The sequence below is a fragment of the Delphinapterus leucas genome, chromosome 11, assembly GCF_059928025.1.
Source record: "Delphinapterus leucas isolate spDelLeu-1000000601 "Yukka" chromosome 11, BTC_Dleu_Yukka2, whole genome shotgun sequence".
In the NCBI taxonomy this organism is placed as follows: Eukaryota; Metazoa; Chordata; class Mammalia; order Artiodactyla; family Monodontidae; genus Delphinapterus; species Delphinapterus leucas.
Window position 1 is genome coordinate 31,199,131 of NC_143139.1, and position 14,675 is coordinate 31,213,805.

Below are 14,675 nucleotides of genomic sequence, written 5' to 3' on the forward strand. Positions count from 1 at the left end.
TTTGCTATTTTGTATATTTTTGAAAAGAAGTAATTCCAAAAGTTTCAAGGACATACGTTTTTCAGGGAAGAGGAGTGGTTATGAACTGATTTGTTATACACAGTTTTCCTGTTCTGAATATTTTCATAATGTAATATAAATTTGTTTCTTATTTTAAAGGAATGCAAAAAATATACTTGTACTTGTGAAAATAGTCAAGACTGCCTGTGCACGATTTTAGGCAACTATGTGAAAGCATGTGCTGAGAAGGAAACTTACATGATAGGATGGAGGGCTGGGCTTTGTGGTAAGCAGAGGCTTTAGATAACTCTACTTTCCTCTCAATTTTACACAGTTGTGTGTGAGTGTGTGTGTCTAGGTGTACTTTAAGCATGTGTATTTACAAGTCTGTACTTTGTTCTTTCAAAGATGATTTTATGTTTTTTCAAAAAATATGTTTTTTGCAATTCTTGCATATTTACTTCTTGGTTTATTTCTTCTATCTTGATTAAATACATTCATATTTTAACAAGAACAGAATATATATGCATTTATATATAAATATATGTTTCTGTTCAACTTTTGTATGCCGAAATATAAATAATGTTCTGACATGCATTTTTAACTCATAGTCAAATATTAATAACTTATTTTGAAAAAATAAATTAGTAAGCTAAGGGCTCAACTACTATGTTTACAAAATCTTACTTTGGGGACTTCCCTGGCAGTCCAGTGGTTAAGACTCTGCACTTCCATTGCAGGAGGCACAGGCTGGATCCTTGGTCAGGGAACAAAGATTCCTCTTGCCACGTGGCCAGAAAAAAAATCTTATTTTGTTTTAAAATATTTATTACACTAAAGTCAGAAAGAGAAGGAAAAATACTGTATGTTATCACTTTTTTTTTTTTTTTGGCGGTATGCGGGCCTCTCACTGTTGTGGCCTCTCCCGTTGCGGAGCACAGGCTCCGGACGCGCAGGCTCAGCGGCCATGGCCCACGGGCCCAGCCGCTCCGTGGCATGTGGGATCTTCCCGGACCAGGGCACGAACCCGTGTCCCCTGCGTCGGCAGGCGGACTCTCAACCACTGCGCCACCAGGGCAGCCCTGTATGTTATCACTTTTATGTGGAATCTGAAAAATAAAACAAACTAGTGAATATAGCAAAAAAGAAATAGACTCACAGATATAGAGAACAAACTAGTGGTTACCAGTGGAGAAAGGGGAGGGAAAATATAGGGGTAGAGGATTAAGAGGTACAAATTTACTATGTATAAAATAAATAAGCTACAGGTATATATTGTATAGCACAGGAAATGCATCAAATATTTTGTGATAAATATAAAGTAGAGTATAATCTATAAAAATTTTGAAGCACTGTGTTGTACACTGAAACTAATACAATATTGTAAATCAACTGTACTCAGTAAAGAAAAAGTGAAAAAATTCTTATTAGAAAGCTGATAAATCCTTCATTTAATGGAAAAAAATGTTTATTGCACTATTCAAAAACGACTTCAGAGAAGTACTTGGTTTACAAAAAAGAAAAACTTTTGTAGAAACACATCTCTATAGATAAATCTTAATACTGCATAGCCAATATCCAGTTAATCAGTAAGGTCTGCCAAGTTCACCTCCAAAATTTCTTTCAAATATATTCATATCTTTCCATCTCTTTTGCCACCAACCTAGTTCAAAAGCCGTCACTTTTACTTCTGGGTGATTGCAATAACCTCCTTTAATATCCAGTCTTGGTTCCCTCTAATCCAATTTCTGCAGAGAAATCAGTATAAACTTTAAAGTAAAACCAAATAAAACTAACCTGATCATGTGACATTCCAGTCTAAAACAAGTCAATGGCAATTCATTGCTTTTAGGCTAAAGACCAAGCTGCTTACAAGGGTCGTGCAAGTTCTAAAGGCTACTTGTCTCTGGGCTTATAGTTTCTATTCTTCTACTTCTATTCTTCTATTCTGCTTTTTGAAAGAATTTCCCTCTCTTGTAATTTAGACATAGAATTACCAGACATAGAATTACCTTTCTCCAGGCTGTCTTCATGCTGTCCATCTACCCCCTCCTTTTCACTAAGTGCAGGTTCCCAGCTGTACACTCTTAGAGCTTCCTATCTTGCTTTTTTAGCATGCAGCACAATTGTCCTTTCCCCAGGAATATAAGCTACAGGAGAGCAGTGTACTGCCTATCTTGTTTATGGGCTTTATTCTCAGCAGAATGTGTAAACATTATAGTAGTGTCTCAGTAATGACAGAAAAAAAGAATGAAAAAAGGACAGGTACCTTTTCCTCTATTATTCATAATCTCAATTATGATTAATTCACTATAATACCTATAAACATCAACTTGAGGTAAGATTATTAATTTTCCTGGTTATTTACATGTTGATTATTTTTCCCTATACCAACAGATCAATCTTGTCCAAGTGGCCTAGTTTTCAGGTACAATGTTAAAACCTGCAATAGTTCCTGCCGATCATTGTCAGAGAGAGATAGGAGCTGCGATATGGAAGATGTTCTAGTTGATGGATGCACTTGCCCTGATGGAATGTACCAGACTAATGAAGGAAATTGTGTTCCAAAATCTCAGTGTGACTGCTACATAAATGACGAGGTCATACAACCAGGCAAACTCATCCATATTGATGACAATAAATGGTATGGAAATTACAAATATACTTGTTATGACTTTGAAATCAAGGGACTGTGCTTTTCAGAGAAATAGTCTTTTGCTAGTATGAAGTCTTCTTTAGACCTATCATATTTAAAATTTTGTATTTCTTATTAAAGTTTGATATTACCTCTTTTACCTGGAGTGTTCACTACACTGTAATGGCCATCGCTGATTTATCCCACTCTTGTTTGGTTTTAAATGACAGTAGAAAAAATATTCTAGAAGCTACTACATACAGACAATGCAAAATGATTATATATTCAATGTTTCCTAGTTGACTCTCAGCATTTGTCATTCAACAAAGAGTTATTCAATAAATATCTACTGTGTGCCATGTTTTGTGCTGAGCCCTGGAGTTACAAAGATGAGTGAGCATTGTCTTGGACTCAGATATTGCAAGGAGGTTTGTATACTATCATATGGTACCAAAAAGGGCCAGTTGCTACTGCAGGAGATAAAAAACTTCTCAGAGGAGACCAGCATTTCAGTTTTCCTAAGGGATGAATCTTCCAGACAAAATTGGGTTGTGAAGAGTGACTTCTAGTGGAGTAAACAGAATGAACTGATGCAAGAAATGTTTGAAAAAGTATTGCACATGCAGGTTGTTGCTGCACAGGATTACGCTGGAAAAGAAGGCAGTGACCAAGGCACATTCAAGAGTTTGAACTTTGTTCCTGGGAAGTAGGAGGTGCTGAAGAATTGTAACTTTTTGTAATGGATAAGAAGGTTGTGATTTCTGCAGTCTGGGCAAAGTAGTCTATCCACATTTCTAATTCGATACACATAAATAGCAATTCTTAAAAACATAACTGCAAAATTGAAGCAGTTGTTTCAAAAAAACTTTGGATGCACCTTCTCTCTTTTCTTTAGTTCCATAAAGATATCACTTAGCAATGAATAATTTTTCTTGGTCATTTTAAAGGAAAGGATGTGTATCAACTCTTTTCCATCAAATATGTAAAACATTTGGTTGGGGTTTGGTAATGATACATTCCCTGTAGATGTTGGGGAATCCGTACATTACCTTTTTAATAAAACTTAGGCCAGCACCTCCAAATTATGGTTGCCTTCGTCATTATCCTGTTTCAGACCTCTAAGACCTCTTATTGGCACTACTGTGAGAGCTAATTGGCTGTTCTTTGCCCTGTCTCTCTCTGTCTCTGTCTCAAGTTTCTTGTACTACCAATAGAATATCAAATCTATAGCACTATTCTGACTGTGTCACTTAGCTGCTCAAACACTTTTGTTATGGTGACAGTTGCTTAAAGAATAGAAACAGGGCTTCCCTGGTGGTGCAGTGGTTGAGAGTCCACCTGCCGATGCAGGGGACACGGGTTCGTGCCCCGGTCCAGGAAGATCCCACATGCCGCGGAGTGGCTGGGCCCGTGAGCCATGGCCGCTGAGCCTGCGTGTCCGGAGCCTGTGCTCCGCAACGGGAGAGGCCACAACAGTGAGAGGCCCGCGTACCGCGAAAAAAAAAAAAAAGAATAGAAACAAACTTGCATGTGAGACTAACTGAAATCTGGCCATAACTTACTTCCAGTACTTCTCCCTGTAATGTATCCTGCCTTCTATCAAACAAGTCATTGGAACGTACCTTGTTCTTTCCTTTGTCACATTTTACATCTTATCAGCAATATCTGTTGAATCTTACTCATCCATCAAGATCAAGCCACCTTTTCCATGAAGTTTTCTGTATGTCCATAAGAACCTTGCTTGTACATTTCTATAATACATACAGGATTATATCTTATAATTTGGTACATTTTATGCATTTCTGGGGGACTGTGTCTCATTGGTCTTATTATTTGTGATAAAACAGGTGGTTTATGAATGAGAGGTTAAAGTTGCTGTAACAGTGTATTAAGAAGCTGTCATTGGAATTTTATTTAAACGCATCATTTCCAGGACTTCCTTGGTGGTCCAGTGTTTAAGACTCTGTTCTCTCAGTGCAGGGGGCACAGGTTCGATCCCCGGTTGGGGAAATAAGATTCCTCATGCTGCACGGCACAGCCTAAAAAAAAAAAAGTATCATTTTCTTTTATTTCCAGCATATGTCGAGATGGAATTCTTCTTTGCCAGACTCCCATTGATTTAACACTACGTAAGTTTTGAAATCATGATGCTTAAGATATCTACTTTGGTTAAAATAAGCAGACCAAGGGGCCCTTGATTAACAGCTTCCCTTGTTCCACAGAGAATTGTTCTAGAGGGGCTGAATATGTTGACTGTAGGAATCCTAAGACACAGAGAAGAGTTGACAGTACCTGTAGCACTTGGAACATACCTAATTTTGAAGTAAGTAACATGGCATTAGAGTTTAGTTTTTTAAAACTTTTGTTTCAGTGAAGAAGGAAATTAAAACATCAATGAAAAGTAATTAGAAGGTCATATTATTTTCTGTGTGTCATTTTGATTTGTCAAATGTTGACTCTAAATGTATATTTGGTATATTTCTGCATTGTCAATTAAAACTGATAATGTGATGTATTTAGACTAGTGCCTCATGGTGTATATTTTATATTTATTTCTGTAGGAGAACTTGCCTTGCAAGCGTGGATGCTACTGTCCCGTAGGAATGGTTCGAAATTCTAAAGGGAACTGTGTCTTCCCTGATGACTGCCCATGTTCTTTTGGTGGACAAGAGTATGACCAAGGGAGTGTCACCTCGGTTGGCTGCAACAAATGGTGCATAATAAAAGATTACTACTTTATTTGTTTTGGATATTTGAAAGTGGACAATCTGCTCTGATTTTTATGGGAAAGAAGTCATACTCTGGGATATTTTGAAAAATAATGGTCAAATGTAGTTAGAAAAAAAGCTATCTTTAAAATAGAAATTTTACATAGCATTATGTATGATGAACATCAGATAATGAAGAAACTGCAAAATTTAAACCAATATGAAATATTGTTTTGTGCTTCTTTACAAAAACCATATGAGTATATGAATCTTGACGTAATATAATTACCACACTGTATCATTGCTCTCTTTTAGTACTTGCATAAAAGGATCTTGGAACTGTACACAAAACGAATGTCAAACCACCTGCCATATCTATGGGGAAGGTCATGTTAGATCTTTTGATGGAAAAAGTTACAGCTTTGATGGTCTCTGCCAGTATTCATTTATCGAGGTAATTGCAAGTGTATTTTATCACAATTTTTCTTTACTTATTATTTATTTGTAGATGAACTCTGGAATATTTTATTCTCAAAATGTGAAATTAAAAAAAAATGGCCCCTTATATGTTTCTCAAAGGCAGTAAAATGTAACATTATGTAAAAATGAGTCTGGAGGCAGTAGACCTAGATTTTGCTCCTGGCTCTGCCATTTCTCAGATGTATGACTTACTTTGGGCACATTCCTTAATCTCTCTGTGTCTCAGTTTCCTCAGCTATAAAATGGGGATGGAAATAACCCCTACTTGAAACCAAAGTGGAGAAAATATTGGCGCACATACTAAATGCTCAATAAATGTTAGGTGTCATTATTTTAACAGCAGCACTATCAGCAATAACAGTTACATTTTCTTGAGTGCTTTTTGCAAAGCGAATTTATATATTTTATTACATTCAATCATTTAAAATATAAAAGGCTTATATTATTATTCCTATGATGGAGATGAAGAAATTGAGGGTTAGAGAGGTTAAGCAACATGAATTACTAAGCAGAAAATGCTATATTCAACCTAGATCTGTCTGATTCTGGAGTTCATGCTTGTTCCATACACCTAAACTGCTTCCTAAGTAACATGTAATGGGTGAAGTTTGGATTGTTTTGCATTAGTTTTGATTGAATATCAAATTTCATATAAATCACTGAGGAAAAAGCCCCCACATCTTATCTAGCTATTTGCAGAGCCTAGAAATAAATCTAAGACTTACACAATTTAAATATATATACATCTATGGTATAATTCTAAACTTGTATAGAGGTAATGGGAAAAGGACTCAGTCAAAACAAGTTAACTAGTTTGGACTCAGCAAAGGCTACAGACCCATAACACAGTTACACCACTGTCTTTTGGAAATTCCATAACAAAACATATGGTAATTTATTGATTATAGGGGGTCACTGTCTAAGAAATGTTTGTCTGATACAAACATTGTAATTGAGTTCCATGTCCCTGATATACATAAACTATTATTAACATTTAATTTTTAAAGGATTATTGTGGTCGTGAAAATGGCACATTCCGTATTTTAACTGAAAGCATCCCGTGTTGTGAAGATGGGCTTACATGCTCAAGAAAAATTATAGTTGCTTTTCAGGTATAGTACTGTTTCTCTTTACTTTCTTTTTCTCTCAGATTATGCACCGCCAAATAAAACTAATGTTTTTGTAAGTCTATCTTTTCATTTATAGGATCAGAATATTGTCTTGCAAGATGGTAAAGTCACAGCAGTCAAAACTACAGAAAGTAAGGAATGTGAACTCAGTGGAAATTCATACTCTGTTCATACTGTTGGCCTGTACTTGATTTTGAAAATTTTAAGTGGAATAACCATAATTTGGGACAAAAATACAAGAATTTCTGTGTTATTGGATCCACGCTGGAATGTATGTATATCACGTTCATATATATAATAATATAACAGAAGCAAATAACAATAGAAGCAAAATCATTTTTGCTGCTGAAGATTAGAGACATATTCAAATGTGGAAAGTGGGAGAATGGTAGTCTTTGTTATAGAACAAGGTTCCACATCTATTCAACCTTATGTGAAGTATTAAATGTAATCAAAGATGATAGAAGTTGGTGAAAAATAAATGCAATAAACCTGAAGCATTCTAGTTTAGCCATATGTGGTTGCTTGGTGTATAGATAGAATTAATGTAATCCTTGGAACAAATATTCTAAGAACCTAAGAGTATACTCCTGTATGATTTGAAGCTACTGAATATAATTATTTTTAAATTCTTAAGGCATTTATCTTGGTCAATACTGAAATATAGGATATTTGGATTAAATGAGAGCAGAATCTTATCGACAGATTCTGGTTTCCATTCAAAATTTGGAATTTAAAATAGATTTATAATATACACAATCTTAATATCTCTATCATATGTCTATCCATACCTATCTATCTCTCTATATATCTCTAGCATAACTCACTTTTAAAGTTCCCTTTCTGATCTATCTAGGGCAAAGTGTGTGGTCTTTGTGGAAATAACAATGGCGATCTTAAGGATGATTTCACAACGAGGTACTCATCAGTAGCTGCTGGAGCACTGGAATTTGGAAATAGTTGGAAAACAAGTCAAGAATGTTCAGACACAGTAGCTCAAACCTTCCCATGTGACTCAAACCCATACTGTAAAGCTTGGGCTGTGCGGAAATGTGAGATCATCCGGGACAGCACCTTCAGAGACTGCCACAATAAGGTAGTGGGGCTCTGAGAGCAATGACAGGCACGGGTTTTGCTCTCAGGTACTCAGGTGCTGTGCTTGATGCCAAACATCTTGGCTTTCTGTGCACCGATGGTGAAAAGAAATACAGAGACAGAGTTTTGGAGCAATGAGAAAAATGGCTTTAATCTTTGCCTGGCAAAGGGGAAAACACAGCAGGCTAGTGCCTCAAGAACTGTGCTCCCCTTCCCTGGGGAACAGGGAAAGATTATATAGCCTGGGGCTCATGGTCTGGGGTAGGTGATAAGGCTCAAAGTAATTAAGGTCTTGCATGTCTTTTTTTCTGCAAATTCATGGCCAAAGCTGGTGTCAGGTGGCTCAGCAACCCGGTCTGGTGTCCCTGAAGTTATTGCCTGTGACCTTCTTTCTGAAATGAATAGTGCTACAAGGGAGTGCAGGGGAGAAGAAATGCCAGGTGCAAAGGGTAGTTCATATGGAGTCAGAGAGTAACTAGCCTTGTGAAGGACAAGGCTACAAGTGTTTGTTAGTAGTAACAGCTAAAGAATAACCAAGATTGCTTAACTCTTTCAGGTGTGGTTATATTGTTTCCCCAGTCTGTTCATTGTTTTCTTATTTTCCTTGTTTATCAGAAAAGAAAATCTCATTTCTATTTTTGCTTTAACATGGTCTTCCTAGGTGGACCCCAGTACGTACTATGATGCATGTGTTGAAGAAGCTTGTGCATGTGACATGGAGGGGAAGTACCTGGGATTCTGCACAGCTGTGGCGATGTACGCAGAAGCATGCAGTGCAGTTGGAGTCTGTGTTACATGGAGGAAACCAGATCTCTGTCGTAAGTCCATATGTTGTTGTTCTTTAAAACGTAATCAGACAGAATTGTTTTGTTAGACAACCATTCTTCTCCTCATATTTTCTATAAAATACATATTCTTGGGCATAGACAGGTTTAAACACATGTTAATGTTTGTTTATGATTGGAAAAAAATACCTATTTAAAAAAGTGTAGCACCTGGCACAGTACATCAAATTCAACTTTTTTAGTTTCAAAAGTTCTTCTGTTCACAGGGGAAAATTGAATATTGATGGAAAATATTTCTTATTCATACTTAAATGAACAATGGACTGTTTACCTATCTTGGTATAGTTATATATTCTTAAATATTTACCTCATATATCACTTTTGGGTGAAGTCCTCACACATCATCTTGAAAAGTTCTACAGAGTTCAAGTCAAGATAATCTGTTAAATGAATATAAACTGAATTTTGTTATGTGTGGAATGTGGTAACTTTAGTAGAAATTAGTCAACACATTTCCTTCCAAAGGAAGGTATGATAAGAGAAAATGTGCCAAATGAGAAATGTTGAAATTGAATCCTCATTTTATTTAGTTTATTATGTACAGCTTTATATATTACATTGAAACCTTTAGTTGCCTCATTTGGGAACTGTTATTTACATATTAAAGAAGCTTAATTTCCCTGGAGATTTATTTTTCTCATTTAAGCTTAGACATTAAAACCGTGGATATAGACTATGACCTAAAATAGCTAAAAAATGGGAAAATTAATATTTACCCTTCCACCTCAAACCAATCTTATTGTGAGATGTCAAAGAAAAGTGCTATTTTGATTCTATATGATTTCCCTCCTTTTTTTGTAAGCTGTTTTTGCTCATATGGCAATTTAGATAAAGCCAAAGGGACTTGATAAGACAGAATGATATACTTTAGTTCTGTTTATTGTTAGTTTCATTCAAAAACTCTTATAAAAATGCTTTGGAAAATGAAAGGTGAAAATTGTCATGTAATGAATGCAAGTAATTTGATATAATTCAATCATAGCTGTCTACTGTGATTATTATAATGCACCTGGGGAATGCAGCTGGCATTATGAACCTTGTGGTACATTGACTGCAAAAACATGCAAAGATAGAGTAATTGGCCAGAAGTTTTCTGCAGTTTTAGAAGGTAAGACATATTTTAATAATTTCCATGAAGAAGCGCAAATTATTCTGATACCTTAAAACGAAAATATTTTAGGATACTGACAATTCAGTATCTTACATTTTGTAATTTAATGAATAGTTGTTTATCTTTATTATGATATTAATATTTCTACATTAGAAATATTTTGTCTAGACATAAATTATCTATTCAACAGGAGAGAGAGAGAGAGAGGGAGAGAGATAGGGAGAACATAGCGATCTGATCGCATTGGCAATCTTTATACATTTCATTAAACAAGGTAGTTTGTTGAGAATGTAGTTTCAGAATGCAACATATAATATAATCTCACTTGAATGGAGGCCAATTAACTATATCTCACAGTTAAAAATTACCTTATTCCTAGCATTACATATCTTAGAGAAAAAGAATGAAGTGACAAGAAAACAAGATGATACAGAAACTTTCCAAAAGTCACATCTGTGTTAAATCCCAGGCTTTGGGATATTTTCAGCCCATTTTATTATGATTTCTGTTATCTTCGTCTACCCTTGTGAAAGTAGATATTTAGAATTGGCATTCACATTTCAAGACCCATATTTATCCAAGTCTTGCATTATGTTCAACAGCGTGGCTGTCATTAAAGTAGTAAATCATTTAAAATATTTTAGGAAACATATTAGAAAAAAATTAAATCAGCCAAAATTTCTAAGTTCTCAGGTTTATATTCATTGCAAGAGGGCCTGAATCCTGTTCAATTTTTTTTTCTTAACAAAACATCTTTATTTATTTAACATCTTTATTGGAATATAATTGCTTTACAATGGTGTGTTAGTTTCTGCTGTATAACAAAGTGAATCAGCTCTACATATACATATACCCCCATATCTCCTCCCTCTTGTGTCTCCCTCCCATCCTCCCTATCCCACCCCTATAGGTGGTCACATAGCACCTCGCTTATCTCCCTGTGCTATGCAGCTGCTTCCCACTAGCTATCTATGTTACAACTGGTACTGTATATATGTCCATGCCACTCTCTCACTTTGTCCCAGCTTACCTTTCACCCTCCACGTGTCCTCAAGTGCATTCTCTCCATCTGCGTCTTTGTTCCTGTCCTGCCCCTAGGTTATTCAGAACCATTTTTTTTTTTTTTTAGATTCCATATATATGTGTTAGCTTATGGTATTTGTTTTTCTCTTTCTGACTTACTTCACTGTATGACAGACTCTGTGTCCATCCACCTCACTAAAAATAACTCAATTTCATTTCTTTATATGGCTGAGTAATATTCCATTATATATATGTGTCACTCTTCTCTATCCATTCATCAGTCAATGGATACTTAGGTTGCTTCCATGTCCTGGCTATTGTAAATAGAGCTGCAATGAACTTTGTGGTACATGACTCTTTTTGAATTATGGTTTTTTCAGGGCATATGCCCAGTAGTGGGATTGCTGGGTCGTATGGTAGTTCTATTCTTAGTTTTTTAAGGAACTTCCATACTGTTCTCCATAGTGGCTGTTTCAATTTTATATATTTTTCACTAAGAGTATGCTGTTGTTTTGCTATTATCTACTTCAGTTCATGGAACCATTGAAGTGAGTTTACAAAGGTACAATGTAGTTTCAGCAAATAGAGATGAACTGCAGGTCATTTTTACACACAGGCTGTTATGCTAAGTGCCCAGACAGTGCTCCCTTCCTGGATGAGAACACCATGAAATGCGTCAGTTTGTCTGAGTGCAGCTGCTTCTATAATGACATCATACCTGCTGGTGGAGTGATCCAAGATAACTGTGGGAGAATATGGTAAATTATCTAACTGTCCAGTATTTCTGTTTCTTCCATTTTTATTTAGAAAACAATTAAGAAAAAAATCAGTGAATATATTTTTTAACTGTTATTTCTAAATGGGAAGGTCAGCTTTAGGTTCAGTTTTATATCACTTATGTTGGTTATTTTGTGTTTTCAGTAAATCCACACATATCAACAAATGGTTTGTTAAATCTTATACTTAGTGCATAAGACAGAACAGAAAATGTCACTATGTACTTTTGGGTAAAAAGAAAGTTTTCATTCCATAAATGTAAGATCATGTTTATAGGCTTTCAGACAATGACATGGAAGTAAAGAAGGGAGGTCTGTACTAGAGCGGCATGGCCATCAAAAAAAAGTCATGTTTGAAACTTAAAATCTAAGAACTAACTTTACAGCTTGACTCCAAACATTCCTTTAGGTCCCAAGAACTCCTCAGTGAAAAGATTAGGAAACAGTACATGAAAAATACAAAAAAACAAAAAAACAGTTTGAATCCACAGCATGCTCTTGCGGAAACAGTTATTTACTGTTCTCTTATTTGGTTCTGTTTTGATTTTCACGGTTAGACAATTTGTTATTTTAAATTTGGGAGATGTATGTAATTAGGAGCTAAAAATTTCAACCTAATTCTTGTTTTTTATTTTGATTGTTTATTTTTTGTTTATAATTTAACTTTCAGCTATTGCATCGCAGGAGAGTTGGAGTGCAGTGGTGAGTCACTATGTTTTACTCTAATCAATTTAGGAAAGATGAGGTAAAGGGTTTGGAATCTTTTCATATCATCAACAGCAGAGGAGTAAGTACTTAATGCTTTAGACTGCTCCTCAGTGGATTGAGACTATTCCATTTCAGGGTATCTGTTCATATTGTGTCAGTTCAAAACCAATGCTGTCAAGGCACTTCAAACCACTGGTAGATGGGGCAATTCTCCGGCCACACTCCTGCCTGTCTGTAGGTTCTGGGAATTAAGGGAGTGAGACATCAACTAAAATAATTTAATAAAGGGATGGAGTGGAAGGTGAGGATTATATAGATAGAATTCAATACTTGAAGGATTACTCATGTGCAACATATATCTTAAAAAGAAATTTCAATAAGCTTCCAAAGAATATATAAACGACTCCTGTTTTGCATTCGAAATTGCAAGAAGTGAAATAAAAAAGGCCAGATAACTCATAGGCAACTTGAGTTTCAGATTTTTTTTTCACAATTTTTCATTCCTGTCAATAATAGTAATTTATGATTATTTCAGAAACTGCTCCTACAAATTCAACATTTACAGGTAAAATCATCATTATGGTTTAAATGTGTATTTCTGATGTCTTTTTATGGATAATCATTTATAGTTTCACATGAATCTGTGCCAGCAAAAGATATGCTGGTAAATATGCTGATATAAAATTTCAAATTAAAATTAACAGTTACTGGGCTTCCCTGGTGGTGTAGTGGTTGAGAGTCCGCCTGCCGATGCAGGGGACACGGGTTCGTGCCCCAGTCCGGGAAGATCCCACATGCCGCAGAGCGGCTGGGCCCGTGAGCCGTGGCTGCTGAGCCTGCGCGTTCGGAGCCTGTGCTCCGCAACGGGAGAGGCCACAACAGTGAGAGGCCCGCGTACCTCAAAGAAAACAAACAAACAAATAAAATTAACAGTAACTAGAAAATATGTAAAATTTTATTTCATTATACTCCTGTGATTCAAGTTAGAAATATGATTAGAACGTACAATAGGTATTGTATGCTTATTAGTTAAATATAATCATCCAAAGCTTGATATTTTTAGATGATAATTGGAACAAGTGGAATGAATAAGAAGTAAATGTGATCTCCTGTGAAGTAAATATTTTGAAATCATGATTATACTGGGAGGTGACTTGAAAACATAGAAATAAAAGTTAATTTATTTTTCTTAACTCATGTATTTGTTGCAAGCTATAATTTGTTGCAAGTATTTCAGTTATGTCCATTCAAGAGAGTATTGGGCAAAATGCAGTTTAACTTTGGGTTTGGAACTTGTAATACATTGGTGATATAAGTGTACTTAGAGTTGCTACAGTACACTTACACATTCCTGTCTTGTATGATTCAGGGATAGAATTTATTTCCTGTTGATCATTATTTGGAGGTGGTGTCAATTAAGAGATAGTATAGTAAATTGGAAACCTTAGGTTTTGGTAATGTATTTAGTATGTGGTCATCAGTGAAGTGTTATTTATTTTAGTTATCATTGGTTACTTTCCTAAAGCTAAGGTATCACATGTCAGGGTTTGTCTTGGCCCTGTCTTATAAAGTTCCTGTGAGATTTTGGTTAAGTGGTAATAACAGAAAATAGTTATTTTTGTCGGGCATAGAGTAAGTATACAGTGGTATTCATATTGATTTAATGAAAGGTTGTTTTGTTAATTAACCTCTGCATACAACTTCAGAAACTTTTATTAAGTTTATGGCAACTGGTTTCTTGAACTAAATTTTCCAGCAAAATTATTTAAGTAATTTATTTTCATAAATATTTTCTTCCCTAAACAGTTTCTACTACAACAGCTACCTCCATACTAAGCGCTGAAGCAGGTAAAAAAAATGCTTATTTGCTTTTTAGCTTCTAAATAAGCATCAAAGTGAATTTGCAACTCAGGCATTTGGCCCTTTTCTCAAATTTGTCATTCTCTATTTATTTATTTTCTAAATGCCAAATAGCAGGGTCTACATCCCAACTCTGATATTGGTGAAGAACCTCTTCCCTATTCAGAGATCGTGTGTCCTAAAAATAACGTTCTACATATTACTAATTTGGAAGAAAGTGGCTACAGAAGAAAATTCTATGCTAAATTCTTTGAAAATAATTTATATTTTCTTTTCAACTGACACCAAGGAATTTTAACTTTAA

At 35.4% G+C, this 14,675-nt stretch overlaps 1 protein-coding gene across 1 annotated transcript in view; it reads left to right on the top strand.

Moving 5' to 3' along the window:
- The window catches only part of MUC19 (mucin 19, oligomeric), a 59,638-nt gene that overhangs the window by 18,737 nt on the left and 26,226 nt on the right, over positions 1–14,675 (top strand). Inside the window, exons 18-24 of the mRNA XM_089921572.1 lie at positions 160–286; positions 2,398–2,644; positions 5,659–5,797; positions 7,030–7,224; positions 7,810–8,049; positions 8,710–8,866; positions 9,876–10,001. Of these exons, the coding sequence (XP_089777698.1) occupies positions 160–286; positions 2,398–2,644; positions 5,659–5,797; positions 7,030–7,224; positions 7,810–8,049; positions 8,710–8,866; positions 9,876–10,001 (1,231 nt within the window). The remainder of the gene's footprint in view (positions 1–159; positions 287–2,397; positions 2,645–5,658; positions 5,798–7,029; positions 7,225–7,809; positions 8,050–8,709; positions 8,867–9,875; positions 10,002–14,675) is intronic.